This window comes from Apus apus, chromosome 9 (assembly GCF_020740795.1).
Source record: "Apus apus isolate bApuApu2 chromosome 9, bApuApu2.pri.cur, whole genome shotgun sequence".
Taxonomy (NCBI): Eukaryota; Metazoa; Chordata; class Aves; order Apodiformes; family Apodidae; genus Apus; species Apus apus.
The window spans coordinates 15,680,917-15,702,100 of NC_067290.1; the positions used below are offsets into that span (position 1 = coordinate 15,680,917).

Below are 21,184 nucleotides of genomic sequence, written 5' to 3' on the forward strand. Positions count from 1 at the left end.
AAAGTACTTGTGTTGAGAGGAAGAGAATTTGGGAAATCTGCTAGTGGACTGAACTATAGTTCTACGTGAAAGCATTGGCACGTGTCTTTGCTTGATTCTCTTGATTTCCCCCTCCAAAGAGCTCATCTTCTAGGGACTGGTATGGGCAGTATGGTGTGTGAACAAGCCTGGCTCCAGGGTGGGCTCAGCCTTGCTTTTAGTTGTCAGTGCAAATACACCTTTGAGACATACCTTGAAGCCTGCTGTGCAAAAACTGCTTGGTAGGTTTCTGTGGAGAGTGAGGACTCTAATCTTGTTGGAGATCATTGCAACTGATGTTTAAAGTTAGTAAGAATGAAAAGCTTACAGAATGCTTCTGCCCAGGCAGCTGGGCTTCTCGACATTAATACGTGTTTATAACTCCACCATTGAAACAATAAACCACATGCTATTTCCTTCCTAAAATTTACAATCAAACCTGTTGCTGTTTAACAGGAGAAGTAGAAAATAGAGGAATGTAGCCAAAGTGGGCCTAAAATGGCTCTTTTCTTGCTCTGTAGGTAGGAGACAGCTTTCCTTTTTTTTTCCTAGAGAAGCAGTCTAGTGTTTCTTTTCTGCTGTGCTCAGCTGCATGTAAGTCGAGAGTAAATGAAACCCAGGTTCAGCTTTAAACCCATTTCCTTGCAGGCAGTGTAGTAAGTGTTCTACCATACCTTGCTCCCTCTTTGAGTAACAATTGGGCTGATTTAGAGATTAAGTCCTAATAGTTAAATAATGCTAATGTGTCTGCCATTTGCTTAGGTGCTGGGTCAGGAAAACAGATTTTCACAGCAGCATTTTGGGGCGTGATGTAACTTGTGGCCAGTGCCCGTGCATGCCATTAGCATAACGGCTGCATTTTTCTCACAAAAGAACAATGTACCCAACAGCTGTTCAGCAAACAGCCCTCGCTTTATTAGTGTCACAATAAGTGTCATTCACACAGTCTTGAAGCACAGTTGAAGGAATGCTGTACGCCATCTGCACCAAAGAGAGAGAAACAAATGCAATCCTCACTTACAGCGCTGCAGACACATTTGAGAAAGTCACGTGGTCTTGGATCATCAATGCAGCTTTTAAAATGGCAGAAGTAAAACAGACTTGGGCAGTCTGTAGGTAAAGAGCCAGATTATGATGCTCTTGGTCATGCTTAGCCCACAAGCAGTTGATCAGACATTGCTGAGCTTGCCAGTGGGATGTCTGGGGACATTTGGTAGAATATAGAAGTAATGTGAAGGGCTGACCGTTTGATTTGGACAGTTGCCTCTTGCTGAGGAACCTTAAAAGACTCATGTAATTCTTCCATGTAATTTATTCACACAAATCTGCATGAAGCACAGATTTATTAGCAGGCACTAGCAGTGCAGATGCTCAAGTAAAGCCATCCTAACTCCGAAGTAATTTTTCAGAAGTGCATTTTCCTCCCCAGACACATGTATGGCCCTTCACGCCATGGAAACTAAGTGTAGCTGTCATATTATGTTCTGCCTTGCCATGGGAACAGTTTCGAAGACATTTTCTTTAACTAGGCTTTTAGCACATCCATTTTGATTTACATCCAAATGGGTCACAGACATCAATGCAGTATTATATGGGGAGAGAAAGGGAATGAAATGCTTTTAACATGAAAAATATGCTGTTGCATGTAGGCCAACTCTTGTTCTTTTTCTTTCAGTTTATCTAGGATTTGGGTGGGTTTAATTCTAGTGCCAAATTCATTAGTGGCATAAGCGAGTCCATTAGTGAAAATGGAGTCTCAACATTTATGTCAACAGTGAACTTAGATCATTGAATTTTTCCCATGTTTGGGCTTGCGTGTTTCCTGCAAGATAATATACACGTGTACTTACACATGTGTTGCACATATGCACATAAAAATTCACTGGGGAGGATGTTTGGCTCAATGATCTATGTTTGACTGTACATATAGAAACTGATCAGCTTATGAATTTTTTGCTTATCCTGTAGTTAATGTGCCATGCATCTGTAAGGATCAGCCATGCAGAATGCCACGTTACAAGTAAAATACCTAGTAGCAAAGGCAAGCGTGAAAATTGCTTTTCTTTCCTCAGTCTGCACGTGCACACAAATCTGTGTGATTAATTCAGAGAGATTTTTCTCCCCTTGGTTACTATGAAGTTGAACACTGCCTTGAACAGAGGGGTACGTAGAAACACTACAGATGCTTATCAGTGGAGGGAATTGTAATATTTACTCAGCTGTAGGCCTTGACTTAAGTGTATGCCATGAGTTCTGCCTGCCTTTAGTACCAAAGGCAAGGCAGAGATGTCTTGTTCTCTCTGATGCTTCCTGCAGCATTTGGGGTGTTGGTCTGGTTTGAGAGAGAAGCGAGTGTTGTGCTCTCCTGGGGTCACCATAGTTTAGGTGTCCTGCAGATAGACCAAGACCCAACCGTGTTGGGAGCACAAAGCTGAGGGATTATTTCTGCCCCGAACTTTTACCACAAATGTACAGCAAAGGTGACAGGAACGCACAGCTAAGGAGTTGTGTGAACTAGTAAAAGGTTATTGGCCATCTGGAGGCCAGGTGTCCACAACACGTGAGCAACCCACATTTGTGGGCACCTTATAATTCCCTCTCTGTATTTAAAGGTGATGGTACTGTTTTCTTTTCTTTGTTTTTCTTCTCTTTTAGATTAAAAGGCCTTTAGTGTATTCTGCCCCTCTACTCTGCTCTGGTGAGACCCCACCTGGAATACTGTGTACAGTTCTGGTACCCTGAGCACAAGAGAGGTATAGACCTGTTGGAGAGGGTCCAGAGAAGGGCCACCAAGATGATCAAAGGCCTGGAGCACCTCTGCTGTGAAGACAGGCTGAGAGAGTTGGGGCTGTTCAGCCTAGAGAAGAGAAGGCTCTGGGGAGACATTATAGTGGCCTTCCAGTACTTGAAAGGGGCTACAGGAAAGCTGGGGAGGGGTTTTTCATCAGAGAAGATAGTGATAGGACAAGGGGCAATGGTTTTAAACTGAGAGAGGGGAGATTTAGGTTAGATATTAGGAAGAAATTCTTCACTCTAAGGGTGGTGAGGAACTGGAATGGGTTGCCCAGGGAGGTTGTTGATGCCCCATCCCTAGAGGTTTTTAAGGCCAGGTTGGATGAGGTTTTGTGCAACCTGGCCTAGTGGCAGGGTCCCCTGCTTATGACAGGGGCAGTTGGAACTCGATGATCTTTGAGGTCCCTTCCAGCCTCAATGGTTCTATGATTCTATAAATAACTTTTCCAGTGTCCCTTATGACCAGCAAAATGGGATGTCCTTGTATTCTCAGTATCAAAAGAGCTAAATCATGTTTGTAGTAAGAAAGAGAGGACACTGGCATATGGGACAGTATGAAATGGGATCATTAGGAAGAAAAGTAAGGCTCTGCCCACAGAAAAACTTGACCCTTCTCTGTGAACATTATCCCTGTGAATAACTGGAGATCTACATTCAGTCTTCCCACTGTGCCCCATCCCTTGAGGCCACACCCGCTGTATTGCTTTACATGGTGCAGCAACGCACAGTGAGATTTACATATATATCACATGAAAGTGTTTACAAAAAAAATTAGCATGTGTTTGAGCTGGGAAGCTGCAGAGAGCCTCAACTGTATGAGTTTCCATGCACTTCAGCCAGAAGATTTATTTCCAATTTGTTATTCATAAGGGAAGAGCGAGAGATTGGGATGGGGTCCTTTGAAGTCGAAAACAAAGTCTTCTATTCAGCCTTCAGCTTAATAGAATACACATGACACAGGCTTGGCATGGCGGCCTGCTTTCATGTAGTGTGCTCCTTGTCATTTTGCTTTCTTAGGCTGTGAATACTGGTGGGAATGGGTCTTACTCTGGAAAAGTCTCATCTCCTGCAGCCTTCTGCAGGAGGAGTACAGTGTAAGCAGGTAGGAGCTATTTGGTGACAGTGGTGGGAAAACCAGGCTGATCTGATTGTTGCTGTTGTGTTGCTCATAATTCCCAGTTTATGTTTCATATTGCAAGAGCATGTCTAGAAAAAGCAGTGTAGTTGTTGGGCTTCTGCAGGCACTACACGGGCATTTCTGCCTGTTTGGAGACCCTGAGCAGGGAGCCATCACTCATGCATCTGAGCCTGCCTCTGGCACCCATCTTTTGCCTGACCTGAGCTCTCACCATTACCCCCTCAGTGGAAGGCTCTTCTGAATTTGTGCAGCATCTAGGATGGCGGGGTGTGATCTAGGCACTGTTTCACTGCAAATAACCAACAGTTCTGTTGGTGTTTGTGGGAGATATGTATATGAATGATGTATTTCTTCCCAGGAACAAGGCCCCAGTCTTACAGTGATCTGCAAGCCACTAGTGGCTTCTGTGCTTTGCCCTGTGTTAGTAGCATTAAAACCGTGCCTGGTGCAGCACAAAGGTGAGTGTTTTGAAGAACTCACAAGCCCAGCTTACCACAAAGGCCAGTCAATTAATGGGTCCATGGGCCGTGAGAGAAAACATGGGTGACCTTCAGCATGTGAACTTGGCCTGTAGGGTGAGTGTGGTTAGAAAGAATTTGGACCAGAGTCCTGCTGGTCCTCTTGGCATTGTGACACTTGTTCCTCTCCGTGCCCCACATCTCTCTTGCACTTCTGCATGTTCAGGTTTGGAGCTCTGGGTGAATCACTGAAATCAGAGATGGAAAGAAATGCATTAAGTCATCACATCCTGCCCTTGCCAACACAGGATTATTCCCCACAGTACAGTCTTGAGTGCCTTCTCCAGTCTATTTTTAAATGACTCAAAGGAGAGGGCTTTCCTCTCCTCCCTGGGGAGGCTGGCTCTGCTGTTCGGTAGACCTCACTGTTGGGGAATTTTCTTCCTGTTCTCCAGCCTCAGTTCTCCTTTTCCCTAATTTAATTGAACTGTTCCTAGCTCCACCCTTCTGACCAATTTTCCATATTGCATGAGTGTTACAAATACCTGTTGTCAATTTGCAGGCATAATGGATGGGTATTCATTACTGTTTGCCTTGCTTGGCAAAGGCTCTTTGTGCAGAACTGCACTGGGAAGCCAGGCTTTATCAGAAACTAGAATTTAGAGCTACATGCCAAGAAATAACAATGACCTTTTCCTACTTTGGACAATGTCATAAACATAAAAACCCATCATGACTGAGAATAGGCTGGACTTCTGGCAAAACCTTGAATATCTGTATTAATGTGCTGGTTTTCCTCTTAGTCCTCCAGCAGATCCTCCGTAGGACTTTTCTTCATGACAGAAGTAACTGTTCTGAGTTCTTGGGTTTAGTTGTAGAATTACAGATACTTGGAGAATGTTAAATTTCTTAACCCTGACTTTCAATTTGAGGTTTCTTAAGCACCTCAAGTGTTGCAAAAATGGGTTTTGAAAGTGGGAGTTATACTTTGACAGTACCTGTGTGCTTTGGAAGGTAGTACTTTTTGTCTTAAGGGTCTTGTGTCCTTCATTCAGCAGGACTGAGCTGCAAGAAAACTGTGTCCAAAGAATGTAAATTATTCCAGAAATCATCTTATGGGTTTGAAGGATTATGAATCCCCATTATTTATTTATGAGATGAAAATCAGTATGTGCTGTGGGTGACAGCAGAATAGAAGCCTATACTGAAAACACCAGGAAAAGAATGGCTAGCATTAAAGAGACTGAAATCCCCTTAGTGCTTTCGTAGAACAGAGCTGCAGCTATTTAGCTGTGGCAGGGTACCAAACAACATTGGTGGCTGGCCATTGTTGCTTGAACAGTTTGATTTTTAAAACATTCAACTGAAATATAACCACCAGCCAAGCTGGAAGAAGCGAGTCACAAGAACAGTGTGTTAAATGAAGAGTCAGCAAATGAGGTAAATTAGTTTTTTCACCCCAGTGGAAAGTGGCTGTATTGCAGATCAGGAGCCCAAGAGCAATATCTCAGCCTAGCACAGCTATCAGGGTGCTTTTAAGAAAATTTTATGGTATAGAAGTAATACAGCTTTAAAAAGATGAGATGGTTCCACAGCTATAAAATAAAATTACTGATTTCTCTGTGACAGGCCTCATAGAGCCATGAATTCCATCCCTTTTTGCTCAGCACTGATCCTCACCTCATAAATGAGAAACCTCTCCTCCAGAGAACTTCCAATCTTAAGTATTTCAGGAGATGGGGGCGGGGGGGGATGGAGCAGAGTGGAGAGAACAAAGTGACTGTAGCTGGCACAATAGAAACCATTCCAGCACTAGCTGGCCTTTGTTGCTGATACTGATCAGACTCATCAAAGTGTTTGTCTCGATTCTTGGTGTTTTTTAGAAGGCATCATGCTAGTGTTTTTAAATGTGCACGTGCAAATGATGTTGTGAGTTAATGAATTGGAGCATGGTGTGTGGGAACAGTGGAGAGAAGGGTGTGTGGTCCCAGGTGACACCAAGTGAAAAACAGACACACCTCCTTTGGGATATAATGGGAGGGATAAGAGTAATTTCTTAACCGTGGGGTTTGGAAGTGTGAAAGGAGGGGTTGGTTTAAGAAACCTAAGAGGGGCAAACAGGTCTTTCCTCTTACTGTGCTGGGGACTGTTGGTCTTAAATGGGTGTGTTTGGTACATCTGGGCTGAACTGGTACTGGTTCATGCATGCTGCCTCCCTGCTCAGTGTTTTGCTTTGCACTGGTTTATCTGCCAAAAAGAAAATATATTCACAAAATATTTGCAAAGTTGCATGGCCACAGGCTTAAATACATACATATGAAATCCCTGAAAGCAATTTGCTTCAAGCCCTCCTATGTTCCAGACATCTTTCTCACTCCATCTGCTCATTCAAATACACAAGTTCCTTGAGAAGAATCACTTATTACATCACTGAAAAATGCCACAAAAATAGCTTTTCACTTAAGTTCCCATCCTCGGAGTTAACTCACATGGGGATCAGATAGATTCAAACATTTAATAACTTTTTATTTTCCTTTCTCTTTAAACACAGGATCTCTGGTCATGGAAGCAGGGTCACGTGGTGGATTCTTGGCAGTCAGCAGTCTGTGGAGCTTTTGCAGGTGCAAAGGATTATATGTTATACTGGGAAAGGCTAAAGAAGAAAGGGAAAAATGTGCAAATCTATTAAGTATAGCAGAACAACATTCCTTTGTAATTCAAGTTTGTTTAGAAGAAAACGGATCCAGTTGTTTGGAAATAGGAGAGACAGCAAAGGAAAGAGAAGGAAAAAAAACAAGACTCAGGGTGTCTGTTTGAAAGACAACCAATTTGTTTTTGACAAATTTCTGTTATTTAAAAACCAGGGGCCTGTCAGTCAGGCTTTGCGATTATTTCAAAGTTGGTTTGTAAAATCCTTGTCCAGGAGAAACTTTGCTTGGGTGGGGGTTTGTGCAGCTGTCTGCTCTGAGCACTTCCCCAGGGGTTGAAGTGATTGCAGCGAGAGGCCATGATTCACCATTCATGTGACAGCTCTGACAGCCATGTAGATTAACTAGAGTCAGGAGAGCAGAGGCCAGCACTGCACAGCCCCGAGGCAAAAGCCTTCTGCAGCAAGGAAAAAAAAAAGAGAATGAAACATCTGGGCAATCTCCAGACACTAGGTCAAGAATAAAGAGTGGCAGAATACAATACTGCACTATTTATTACCAAACAAGCCAGAAGTTAATTGAATTCTTCAGTAGGCTTCTTACTTGATTTTAGCCTACTGTAGTTGTTTCAAAAAAAAAAAAAAAGAGAGAAAAAAATCATTTAATGACTCATCAGTATAGCTGACAAGTTTTGAGGGAGGAGAGACTCAACTGTCTTAATAGAAAAAACAGATTAGTAGTTAAGAGATGGATAGCCAGAAGTTTTCCCCAAGGAGCTAAAATACATGTTGAGATTCCAAACCAGTAACAGAATATGTGGAAAAAAATATATCCTGTTTAAAGAGAAATTATAGCATTTCTTGAAATAGAGATTATCAAAAGCAAAGCTTGTTCTTTGATGACTTACAAAATCAGAGCCATTACATCATACGTAATTTTTAAAAAATAAGCTCTGTTAGGGGAATTGAAGTATTAATAGCAGCAGAATTCCAGCAGAGACTGAGGCTTTGTTTTGATGGGTGCAGTAACTTCACAACTGGGAGAGGGTGCGTGGCTGTAACTGCACAGTTTGGTAGATTGGGCACCTGAGCTGGAAGGGAATGGTTTAGGTAGAATTTGATTCCATTTTATGGCAGAGGGGATATTTTAGATGATCTCTTGTGGTCTTGTGGATCTAATTCTATGTTTATGTAATGGGAAGGGAGTTTTATTCTGCTTGAAATTCTGTTTATTGTTGGATTTAACACTGACCATCAAACCAGTGCAAACAACATCAGAGCAACTGAAGGAAATGGTTCTTTTTTGTTTTAAAACAGAACAAACTATGGGACTGAAAATGCTTTTGAATGCAATCTGTACGTCTGCAGGTGTGATATGGGATCATTAATTTAGCTCTGATTTCTTTATAGTCAGATTGATACAAAAACTGTGTTCGGGCATGTTCAGAGAGCTGGAAAGGTTATCTGATTTACCCAAGGCCTTGTGGAGTAATTTCCTGAAGTCCATTTTGGTGCCTCAATTGGAAATCTAGCCCAGTGCCTCCACTTCCTTCTCTATAATATCTCCTGATTCTCATGAGTTGCACTTGGACTTGCTACTGTTTGATGGATGTTCAGTAGTGTCTGCTCACTCTTGGGCAAAAATAATAGTAGAAGCAGCTTGTAGAAGCAGCTTGCAGAAGCACAGTTGTGTATGAGTGTGTAGCTGTCCTTTGGCAGATGCTGGGAAGACCTAACACTTTGTTCTGGAGGAGACATCAGGTCACAGAGACTTCCAGGTCCATGGAGGTGGTAGGTGAGACAATTCAGCCTTGCTGCCTTCAGAGGCTGTATTACCCAAGCACAAATCCTTCCAGAGCTGGAGTTTTGTAGATCCCATTTTTGTAGATGTTATGATTGGTGATGATAAGTACTCTCTGGGTTATCCTTCCAGCTTCACTTCCTCCAGCCTGGTTTTCCTTCTCTGTTCATTTCCGTGTTCTTTCCTTTTTTCCAGCTGTATTTTAAACTTCCTTTCTCATGTGTCCTTTGAGGACCTGCTTTAGAATGCATGAGGTTGAACTCTTGGGATCAGAACCTTCCCCTTCTGTCTCTGTTGCCTCCCTCTGCAGACATGTAACAGGCAGGCTCTGTATTGATCTAGTAATCCATTCTGTTTCACTGAAAATATTTAGCTTTTTTGATGAATGGAGGCAATGGAAAAATAATTTCCTGCTTTCTGAAGAAAGTATTCCATGACTAAAAATTATTAACTACCTACATATAGCTGCAAACAAGGGAAGAAAAAACAGACCAAACTCTTTATCCCTTTCCACCCCAAAACAAAAAAATCAAAACCCCACCAGTGTGTGTGAATAAACTGAGATGGATGTGTGCATCCAGGTGATTTAAAATCATCATGTTATAAACAATACAAGGAGAAGATTATATAAAAAACAACCTTTAAAGACAGATGCTATCAAATGCCACCATGATGGTAGTGGGTTGGTGAAATCACACAGATAGGCTTTTCTCCTGTGTTCTTTGCTTGAGTTCAATGCTTTCTAAAAATATGTTAGAGGTCTTGAGGGACCGGGTAATAAGCTGGAACAAACTGAAAGAGAAGTCCTGTTTGGCTTCTCTTTATGGCACACACATGTGTATGTCTCTGTGTGTTGGTTAGTTCCTAGTTAAATCACAATTGATTATTTGGCAAAGACACAACAAAGAGCAACAATATATTCAGTTCCATCCCCAGTGCCTGTGAAACGGCAGCGATTTCAGCCAAAGTGCTGCGAGGGGCCTGACTTTGCCTCATTGAGTGCACCTGTGTAAGATGTATGTATGCAATCCAGGGGCTTTTTATAGAACCATAATAGGCATGAGCATAAATATTGGAAATTTGGAATCCTCTTTGACTCATCTGTTAGTAATTTAATCCCTGGAGGCCTTGTCCAGCTTTATCATCTCTGGTGTCTTAACTAGAGGAGATGTTTGGAGCAGTCAGGGAGTGAGAGAAGGTGATGTCTGAGCAGCCAGCAGGGAGGCACCCAAGGGCAGAGCTACAAGGTATTTTAAATCTGAGGTTGTGTTTGAACCAAACCTTGCCTCATGTCTGAGTTGTTTGGACACCAGCCCAGATTTGGGCATAGGCTTTGTCAGGCTGGAGGCAGAGGAGGGAAGCATGTCCCCGTGCTGCGGGCAGACCAGGTGTAATTGTGGTTGCACTCCATGCTTGAGTCTTCTTGGGCTGCCTGGCTGGACCACTGCACCCTAGCCCTGCACTGTACCAGGGCAGGCTGTCCCAGAAGGCTTCTGGGTCAGTTTTGTGTGTCCTCCATGGAAGTGGGCTGGTGGCAAGGAAGTCCTGCCATCGGGTATTAGCTGTTGGGAAAACAGATCACTACCCCAGAGCAGCAAGGCAATCTCCAGCTTGTCAAAGAACCTGAGTGTCCATTTAATGCCATTGAAAATTGCCTCAGTTAAAGATGCCTTCTTTCTCCCTACCATAACAAAGGTGTGGCTTAACATTAATAATTACTGTTATGTGGTGACAAAGTCACTGAGAATGGAGGTGCAAGTCTAGTGAATAATGAAGCACTAACAAGCTTTTTGCACGTTAACAGGGAAGAGTTCCCATCACTTTTGCTTTGATCTAATCAGCTCTGACAAGGTTCCATGCTGTGTCTAAAAGCCTCTGTAACTCCATAGCTTTGAATAAATTTTTGAGTCATTCTCAGGATTTTCCTGCAGTGTCTGCTTGGACCATGCTTCTTACCCTGAACTGGTTAAATCACTGGAGGAGCAGTGCTTTGCCTCTTGGTATTCCTGCTGAAATCCGAAGAGGTTCTTGGGTCACTTTTCACTACCATTGGCAGGTGTTGTTCTCACAGTGATAAAGGTCCAGATTAAACTTCCTCTTAAAAAAATTACCATCATATCAATAACATGAAAGTTTGAATAAGAACTGATTGAAGAGTTCCGAAAAAGACTGAGAACTTGGAAATCTATCAATGTAAGAGGATGTGTGGTTTAGTGTTGGACCTGTGCAACTCAGTTTTTCAACCTAGATTTGGGATTCAATCCTGAATCAGCCTTGGGTAACCTTCAGATGTTAGCACAGAAAACAGTAATGAAGACAGGCCATTAATACAGTTCAACCTGGATGATTTTTTTCTGACAGTGTGCTAATTCAATGAAGGACATTAGTCAAGTACAAGTTCTTGTCTCCTGAAATGAGCTTGACCTACCGAACTAGATCGAGAGTGCCAGATGACAGAAACACAGAAAGAGGAGGAGCCCCTGTGATGGCCAGAAAGGTTTCTTGGACTGTTTAGTAAGCATGAGATGTTGAAATAGTACAGAAAAGGAAGATAGTACAGAAATAGTACAGAAAAGAAAGATAGTACAGAAATAGTACAGAAAAGAAGGACTTCAATAACTTGTCATCTTTCGTAGGATTTTATTTGAGGAGTGTTTCAACTCATGAAACGTTTTCCTGTAGCAGCAGCAGCAAATTCTGCAGGGAGCCCACCTTACTGCAAGGACTAGGGTTATGTGTTGTTCTCAGGTGAAGTATTTAATTCTTTTCTGATGCTTCTCAGTTTTTATTTGCATATGGCAGCTAAAAAGGGTAGTAGACGCCAGCAGGAACCTAGGGGAATATCTTAAGTCTTCAAGACTTTTTATTCTTACTGCCAAATAAAGGTAAATCATTGTGTGCAGATGTCTATCACGACCACTTCTGTCAATAACTGGTCACTAGGAATGTGTGAGTAGCAGAGAGATTTCCAGTTTAACACCTGAGGTTGGTAAAGTTTAGCTGCTCAGCTGATGGTGTGAATATACAGTGTCCATTGTAACTCCTTGGGTGACAGGTGGTGAATTTTCCACTACTGCCTGAAGTTTTATTTTGACTATAGAGGAGCTTGTCACCCTGCTAGAAGTATTAACAAGCCAAGAGCCTTCTCCCATGTGAAAATCCATCTTTATGCCTACTTACTGAGCCCAAATCATCACCAGATCCTTCTAGGGCAAGGGAGAAAGGAACCTTCTCCAGTAGTCAGTTGGTGAGTCTGTCTGGACACAGGCTGTCTGCAAAGATGCCTTTTTGTCTGTCAGCTCTGCAGAGAAGCCAGAAGGATTAGGAGTGTCTGGGCTTTTCTTGCCAACCTGATACTTTGATACCTGTTTTTCCTGGTTGCTGACTAGTTGAGCAGACTCCAGCCTTCTGTGACAGCTCTTGAAGAACTCAGTGACAGGAGGAATAGACTAAAGAAGTGACTTAAAGATCTGTGGGGCCTTGCTGTGAAGTAGACAGTGCAGTGCACAGTCCTGTTTCAAATGAGTAAAGTGGTTGCACTGGTTTCTATCTGCTGTATTAATCTGATGATTGGAAACAGTCATGTTTCAAGTTGCTTTATCCAGCTAGAGTAGGTGGGACTGAGTAGTACCTCACTAGTGCTGTAGCCTGTTCTTGGGTACCTGTGTACTAATGTTGAGGAGGTCACTCTAAAGTTGCACTGGATGTTTAGCGTTAAGACTGGAGCCAAATTAATTTTATCGAACTCACTGCCTTCAGTAAAATGCAGTTCCCAACAAATGCTAGCTTTAATCTTGTTTTGTCAAGCATATATAAACTTGCATTTAATTTAGCTGCTATCCTGCTGTTTGTTGTGCTTATGAAGCATTTTATTGTTGCTGTTGTCATTTTAAATTGACTGGTAAATCTGTACCAAATACTTTCCAGTGATGGAAAAAAAACAACATCGAAATGTTGATAACAAAAATATCTGAAAGATCCAAATGTTAGCTGGGGAAAAAATGAAAACCAATCAGCCTTGATTAAACTTTTCAGATAAGAATTTGGGAACATCGTGTCAGGATAAATTGTTTTTTCTAATCAGCCAAGATTGAAGCTTCTGCCAATAAGAAACTCTTAGGAACAAATGCATAAAATATTACTGGGATTGGATAAGGGAAATAAGTTAGACTGAGTAAAGTGTTACTGTCAACTCTATAGCTGAGTAATGCAATGAGATTTTTTTGCTTGATACAGGCCTGAGAGCCATGTGGTTCACTGTTTAATTTTATCTTGGTCTGCGAGCAAAGGAAGGTCTGCTACATCCAACCTTGTAAAACCACTATTTTCCATGGAGATTATTTTTACTGTTCTAAAAATACATCACTGACATGAGTACCAGGGTTTCTATCCAGACCATTCTCTCAAAGCCTTTGGGTCACTTACTCAAAAACTGGCTCACAATAAAGAGATTTTTGACCTTAAAGAAGGTCCAAGAATGGCCTGGAACTTAGTTTAACTTGCTCATAGTTTCTGCTTTGGCTTCTTGAATACAACCCCTTTTTCTGCCTTTTAGTGAGGTGTCACTGTTAGATAGAAAGCTTCCAGCAGAGTGGGCCGGATGGGCCAACCTTGTGTGAGCAGAAACTGCTGCTGAAGCACAAGAGTGCTGGGCTGTTCAGTACCTTGGCTTGGCTGCTGCTCCTGTTTGAGATCCAGGGGAATGCACATGTGCTTTACAGTATCTCCTGAACTGTCATGGGACATTCCTTGATTAACTGTCAGAAGTCAGCGTTGGGATGCCAGCTGGCCCAGCCTCCTTTCTGACATAAAGCAGGGTTTTAATATGTTAAAGCTAAGGTAGTTGAGAGAGAGTTGCAGGTAGAAAGATGAGCCAGAGGGGAAGATGGATTTTTTTCATTACTATACGGGTTTTAGAGGAAATGCTTTCCTCCCCTCCGATCCTAAGAAAAGAAGGATCAATTTTTATACATTCCATAAAACTTGGAACAGAAAATAGATTATTTTTAGCTTAATCCCTGGATACTTTGTAGGCTTCAGTCTTTGGAGTCACTTTGTTCCCTGCTGTAGCAGATACAGAATTTATACAAGCTTCAGAGAAAAAAACAGGAGGAAGAAGGAGATTTCAGAACAGGTCTCTCTCTTTTTCCCCACTCTGTCTTCCTCTTTTTTTCTTCATTTACTGCTGGACTACTCCTGCATTTTAAAAGCTTCCATCACTTTGGCTCTTCCTCAGCATGAATTACTTGCTTGAAATATTGTGAACCAAGGAAGGAGAAAGAGATTAGAGTTAATTTTAGGATGGGGAAATAAGGCAAAGGGAATAAGATCCTGGGAGAAAAATCAGCAGATCTGATTCCCTAGATAGCACAAGGGACCAGGCTGTAGCCACAGGGTTAAAATATGGAGACAAAGACACGTTTGTGGGTGAGACATGCAGATGGATAAGCTGAAGATGTCTGGCTTTCAGGCAGAAAGCCACAGCTGAGTTGGCTGTTCCAGGTGAAGGAAATGAACTCCAAGGGTGAAGTCTGGGAGTTACTAGAGCAAATAAAGGGAAGATGGCACTTGTGGCAGCGGACTTGTGACAATTTTGAAAAAACCCTTGGTCACCTTCACATTGTTGTTATCCAGAATGGGCTGATTTCATTTGCTGGAGATGAGCTCCATCCCAAACACTGGCTTGTCTTTTTTCCTTGAAACAGAATTCCAGGTCTAACAATTGAAGGCCAGACCCAGACATATGTATCTCATGCATAGCTTTGCCCTTGAAGCATGTGTGTTTCAGATGCAGAGCATCTTTCTTTCTTTACAGCATTTGAATGGTCAGACTTTAATTCTCAAGGCAGAGCACAGTGTGACAAGCTTATTTTCCAATCTCTGCAAATGAGTGAGGAGGTTCCTCCTTTCAGACTTATTTGTAGGTGTTGGAAGTGGAATCCATTATCTTTACGACCTACATATGTTCATGTACGTACAGTGTCCAAAACAAAAGGACAGTAATCTCAATGGGCATGTTTGGATTTACAGTTAACTAGCATAGGGCTGTTTTCTTTAAGTCAACACACAGGAATAAAACACTCAGTGTACAGACCCTCAACAAACGTACTTGGACTCTGACGTGAGGAAACATGCTGTAGGCATTAATAATGGAGCAGTGTTGACCACAGCCATGGGAATTATAGGCAGTGTGGCATTCATATTCAACCAACAATGTCTCACTTGTATTTGGTATTTTAATTTGCTCAGGTGGATTTGCAGCTGCAGTCACCACACCTCTAGATGTAGCGAAGACGAGAATTATGTTGGCAAAGGTAAGAGCGAAGCGGCCAAGAGACACGCAGGTGAACAGCTTGGGTAGTTCCAGAGTTCCTGCATGGTCATTACAGAATGAAACCCAGCATCTATTACTAATGATCCTGCTCTTGTCCTCGAAGGCAGGATTAGATATGAAGAGATACCGCATGCAGAACTAATGAAATGGTTGTGTTCCTTTCCTTACATTGCTCTTCTGGTCCTTTCCCAGAGGAGCCGAGAAGGACCTGTGCTTGTGCTAGACTTCCACAGCCTCACACGGGGTCTTTAGGAGAAAATCCTCAAAGTTAAACCTTCTATCAGGATTTTATTCCTCTGGCTTTTTTTAATAATGATTGGGCTTGAGTGTGTGTGTGTGTGTGTGTGTTTTCTGAGAAGAGTTCAGCACTGGATTTTCTGTCCTAATTTTTTAAGGCATAGAGATTATGGTGTCTTAGATCTGCCAGCCAGGGCAGAAGGAAGATCAGTAAGTTTAGTAAGTAGTTAAATTGCTAATAAGTCTAGTGTTCTTGTCATCATCTTGCTGACCCCAGAGCAGAGCTAAGCAGCCACATAGCTCAAAGTCCTTGGCCTTTCCTTGTCCTGAAAAGAGCTCTTGTTTTGGCAAAGGTCAGGCATCCTGGAGTTTCTGTGAGTGGTTTTTACCCCATTGCTCATGTCCCTCAGTGCAGGGATGTTTGTTGTTGATGATGTGCAGCTCCTCAGCTGAATCACACACATCAGCACTCACTGTTCTGCTGTGTTGTGTATCATTGCTGCAGGTTGTCCCTGCTGCATCTTCTTTGCCTTTGCATAGTGTGGGTGATAAAACTGTAAGAACTGGGTTTCATTTCTGTCTTTCTGCCATGCTGAGCAACCAGGTCAGCATTGGTAAGGGAATGATGGTGCTGTGGGATGTTCTGAGACCATTCAGACAGCAGCTTTATATTAGTTATCTCTCACTAACTAAATCACACATGTAATTTAATTTTCTGTAGTCCTGCTGTTTGTCCTCTTGTTTTGCTCTCAAGGCAATTTTCACATGCAGTATGCTATTAATGTTTTTTTAAAGTAAATCTTAAGTAAATCCTGTTGCAGTGAGCAGCAATGTCACTTGGTGCTTTGAGAGTGTGTTTTTATTAAATTCTTGCTCCAGTGTCATTTGCTGGATGTAGGGCTGAGTGTATTGCAGAAAGGACTGGATACCCAGTTCTGAACCAACCAGCTGTGACCTTGGAGTGATCATTTTGTTCTGTGCCTCTGTTTCCTTTTCTGCCCTTTATTTCTGGACACAAGGAACCTTTGCCTGGGGTAAGAAGGTCGTGAGGATGTCTGTAATTGCTGTAAAGTAGCACTAACCAGGGACAGGGAGCTCAGTAAATAAATAAGTCTCTTGGCCAACAGTTTCCAATCTCTGTCTCTCTGTGGTGCAGGCTGGTTCCAGCAACGCTAGTGGGAATGTTCTGGCTGCCCTCAGTGGCATCTGGAGGACACAAGGCCTGCCAGGGTAAGGACATGCTCTGTTTGTATTGGGTGTTGGGAGAGGATAGGGTCGTCTGCTTACGTTTAAATCCTGTCATACTGAAAAGACTTTTAATTGCTGTAGACAGGGCCAGGGAACAGCTCTCCGGTAGCTAGGAACAAGAAGGTCCCTCCAGCGAGGCCTAGTGTGCTTTAGCACTGGCTGTGAGTGCTGACCAGGGAAGAGCACAGAAATGGGGCATTACTGGGGATTTACCCATGGTTTGACCTCTAAGCTTAGTTTCAGGCTTTGGAAGCAAGGGCTTCCCATCAGGCTTTGTGTTTAGCGGACTTTTCTCCATGGATGTGTGCATTTGTGGTTTGTATCCATTTCAGCTTTGGGCATGCCCTTTGCCTTGTGGCAGTGAGTGCCACGGATGGATCTTGAGGTGTGCAGATCACCCTCCTGAGACATCAGGGAAGGCCAATATAGGAGCCATATCTCTATGGACACTCTTTTCCTTCTCCTGGCAATTTCCTACTGATTGGAAAATGCCAGCAAGGTCTCATCTGTTTTTTATATTCACTGTTCTTACAATGAAGCCTGATGGGAGGATGAGATGCCAGTGTGGTGGTGGCAGTAGGGACAAGCCAGAGCAGAGTAAAGGGAGCCGTGTGCTCCCTGACTTGTCCTTTCAGCCATCAATGTATGCCCACTTGGATTTCTCTGGTGAGGCACTTGTTGCAAAAATGTTTTCTTGAGGCAAGCTTGAGTGCAAGGAGTTAAATGTGAGCAGCAGCAGAGCTCTCTGGCTGCTTCCTCCTGTGAGTGGAGTGTAGACACATTCTGGGCTTTCTGCTGACTGGTCAGAGAAGTCTGGGGTGCTGTTGATCCAGTCTCTTTGACTGTCTCACTTTACCCTCACTTTACTCACTTCTAGCCTTGAAGCAGTGTTATGAACAAAAAGTCCTCTGCTAGCATTTGTAGAACATTTTTTATAAATGGGTTTATAAATCATTATGGATTTTTACAGACACCTATTTCATTTATGCCACCTTGCCCTCTTTGAGTGCATGATTCATACCAGTTATTGGCCACGTGTGGTGAATATATGTCTTAAACAACTCCTCCAATCCATGAGGTTCAGCCTTTGGTTGGGCTTCCACCTGCCCTTGGCTGGGATGGGAAACTGAGGTTTTTTGGAAGCTTTATTTGGGGCTTTTCATTGTAATTTCTCATAGGTTTTTAATCTACTTGATGTGGCCAGTACTTTCAGGGTGCTGTTTTAACACTTGTGAACTGTTGCTCGAAGCAGCATACACATCACAGCTTTGCAGGAGACAGTTTTCTCTTAACATCTGATCTCAGCTCACACAACTAATAAAAGTTCAGTCCTCTTTCTACACGTGGGAAATAATTCAAAACAAATTGCAGGAAGTTCCTGAACACCAGTTCCAGGAAGATGTCCAGCTGTGCCCCCTGGCAGTGCTCAGAGATGGGTTATCTCAGGTTTGCTCTTTGAGATGATGAGGTGAGATGGCAGTGGATGAGTTTTGAGTCCTATGGGACTTGATAGACTCTAGGGTATGTTTTGAAAGGGACTGGGAGAAGTGAGGCCACGTCTGCTGCTAGTGGAAGTTGAGCTCTGAAGGGTGTGAAGAGGCACAGATTTTGGCTGGGGAAACCTCCCCCTTCCCCAGCCAACAGCAGAAAATTAAAATGTATGTTTGTGTTCTTTTCAGGGTATTTCAGCAGTGCCCTTTCCTAAATAACCCAAAATTAAACTCTGCCTAAAGATAGTACCCGTGGACTAGGACCAAAGGGAACACAATTCAGTTGAAATCAAAACAATAAGTGATCTGGAGAAAAAGTAACATGTAAAGGAGGCCAAGCTGCTTCAGCTGTGAGGAAAAGGAAGAAAGTCTTGGGAAAAATAAACGCAGAGGTTGCCATGTCTGCTGCCAATTATAAATCTATTAATCAAAAACAATAAAAACGTCAGGCTTTTTTGGCCAGTTGTAACATTAAATGATTTATGGGTCCTCTAATAAATCTCATAGTTGAAGAGGAGGAATTCTGAGGGCAGAAAGACGCTTTGCTTATTGCCACCTTATTAAAACCAGAGCGCGGGGCTCAGCTTCCTGGTCTGCACCTAGTAAATCCCCTTGTTTCATGCCAAGAAATTTCACATCCCTTTTTGTCTAGGAAGAGCCAGGCCTGCGGCGGGGCGGTAGGATAGAGACCGGGTGAGTGGATCCCTGCGCCTTTTCTCTCTTGCCAGCAGGGTAGAGGAACCATTCAGGTTTCTGTCTTGTCCAGCTGCTTTTCATGCAAGGAGCTGGTGGTGTTTGAAAGCCGTGGGTGGAGCTTCACAACTCATTGGTGAGAAAGATGAGTTGATAGATCTGGTGAGGTGGCTTGTCCCTGTTAGTGTGTAGCTGGCAGTTTGCACTGGGCATCCGGTTCCTCAGGTGAGCTCCCAGGTTAGGGTGGGCATGGCACAGTGGGCACTAGACACTGCTCTCTGAAGCCTATTGTGCCAATGAGAGTGGTGGAAGGAGCCCCTGTGCCTTGGGCTTGCTGCTTCACAAAACATGAGCTGCCTGCAGGAGCGAGCGCAGTGTGAACTGTAGTCAGATAAATCAATGGCTTTTCTCAGCCTGGCCATGTCTTTGATCTGGAGCATAATATGGAGGTTTTGTGGCTGAGCACTCTGGGCCTTTTTTAGCATTGGCCCCTCTCTGCTGTGTCCAGGCACTGCAGTGCCTTTTCTAAAGGGTAACTTCAGGTGTCCTGGTTGGTCTCTGTTGAGAAGGAACTTGCTTTGCATTGCCCAGTTGTTGCCCAAACATGGGATGAGGTGTATTGTTAGGCTGGGAACTCTGAAATGAAGAGCTGCACCCCAGAGGATGTGCACATGGTCAGGGAGGGCACAGAGTGTGAGTTTCACACCAGCAGCCAGGCCTTGCCCTGGGGTTTAAACGTGATTCCCAGCTTTGTGACTTCTGCCAGGCCATTCCTTGCAGGGCTGGGGAGAGCGGGATGTGTCGGTACCTGAAAGCCTGTTTGGTCTGTGCCAGTCCCTGACACACTGTGCCTTGGCTGCAGCTGTTGGTGATGGAAAGGCAGGGGTGACCTTGGTGTTGGATCTGACCAGTAACTGGGAGAGTTGCTGAAACAAAAGGGAGGACCCAGGCAGGGAGGGAGGAGAAGCAGGGTGCCAGGTGAAATCTGTACAAACAGATAGCAAATACAAATAGCCAGCAGACCTGTGCCCAATGGGGTGGTTTCTAAAGGGGCCAGCAGAAAAAAACTCAATTGATCTCATCTGCTGATGGGAGCAGATGTGGCCCAGGGAGGACCAGTCTGGACCGGTCCTGCACCAGAGCTCAATTTTCCAGATTTGGGGCAGTCCCAGAGCTCTTCAGCTCTGCCCTTCTCTAGAAGTGAGCCCATGGGGGCAATGTGGGTCAAAGGTGGGAAAGGGAAACTGGGGGGAGCAGAGCTAAGATTCTTGGAAGTGATGGTTAGTAATAGAGGTTGCCAGGGATGCAGCTTCTGGGTAACTTAGTTATCTACCCCTGTTTGTGTAATAGCTGTGTCTCGAGTGGGCTGTTCTGTAGCTGAATAACTGCCACTGCTCCTGTAATGAGGGCTGCTTCATTTGGCAGGAGAAGGATGGTGCATTTTGAGAGGGATGCTGCACAGTAGGATTTACCCTATCAGCATTCTGTCCGTACATGCCTTGTACAAATTACTCTGTTTTAAAGCTGTCATTATGGTAATAGACCCAATTGCTGTCTAGTAAAGCCATAAAATGTTTCCATCTGCCTGTGTGCTCCAGGCTCCTTAGCAAAGCTCATTACAACGAAAACCAGTTACTGCAGCCAGAGGTTTCCCCAGCACAGCGTGAGTGGCTGGGCAAGGGCAGGGAGCAGAGAGCTCCTGAGAGCCCTGGGAGTGCCTGCATCTCCTGCACAGCCAGGTCTCACTAGGAATTACCATGGACATATAGTAAGGACTGTGCAGCTTTTAGTGCCACAGCTGGAAACCTGAGGACAGCAGTGTCTCCAGAGAGCTCAGCCAGAGCCTGTTGTGAAGGGCGCCTGCTGTGCAGGCGATAGATCAGTGGGGAGATGCCAGACAGAGTCGAGCCTGATGTTTAATCACTGCTTGCAATGAAAGAAGCCTGTAATCCTCTGGGAGGGTACATTGGCCTAGCCTGAGATTGTTAAACCTGGTGTTAGCTTAGATGCATTGAGCATCTGGCTTTGCACAAATTTTCTGTTAACTTCCAAAAACTATTAGGATCAGGCACCTCAAAATCATGGTGGCTGAAGGTGCAGCTGTTCCTGCTCCCGCCCTGCTGCTCCGTGTTGGATGTTAATGGGAATGAGCCACTGGGGTGAGCAGGGCTGTCTGTGGGGTAGAGAGGTTTGTGCCAGAGAGAGGGGGTCCCTCTGCTGAGACTGGGTAGGGGTGGTGGAGAGTGGGAGGCTTCCCATCTGTCTGGAGCCCTTCATGGGGATGTGTCTGAGCTCTTCTTTCCACAAGGTGGCCCGTAGCCTCCTAC

At 43.8% G+C, this 21,184-nt stretch overlaps 1 protein-coding gene across 5 annotated transcripts in view; it reads left to right on the forward strand.

The window, feature by feature from the left end:
- SLC25A26 (solute carrier family 25 member 26) overlaps positions 1-21,184 on the forward strand; it is an 83,034-nt gene that overhangs the window by 61,163 nt on the left and 687 nt on the right. Inside the window, exons 7-10 of one of the 5 annotated variants that reach the window (XM_051627157.1) lie at positions 6,959-7,028; positions 15,105-15,169; positions 16,583-16,656; positions 18,817-18,857. The exons of 1 other annotated variant lie outside the window; for it this stretch is intronic. In XM_051627157.1, coding sequence (XP_051483117.1) covers positions 6,959-7,028; positions 15,105-15,169; positions 16,583-16,656; positions 18,817-18,850 — 243 coding nt within the window. In that variant the 3' untranslated portion in view covers positions 18,851-18,857. The remainder of the gene's footprint in view (positions 1-6,958; positions 7,029-15,104; positions 15,170-16,582; positions 16,657-18,816; positions 18,858-21,184) is intronic. 3 more of the 5 variants (XM_051627155.1, XM_051627156.1, XM_051627154.1) reach the window with 3 other exon arrangements.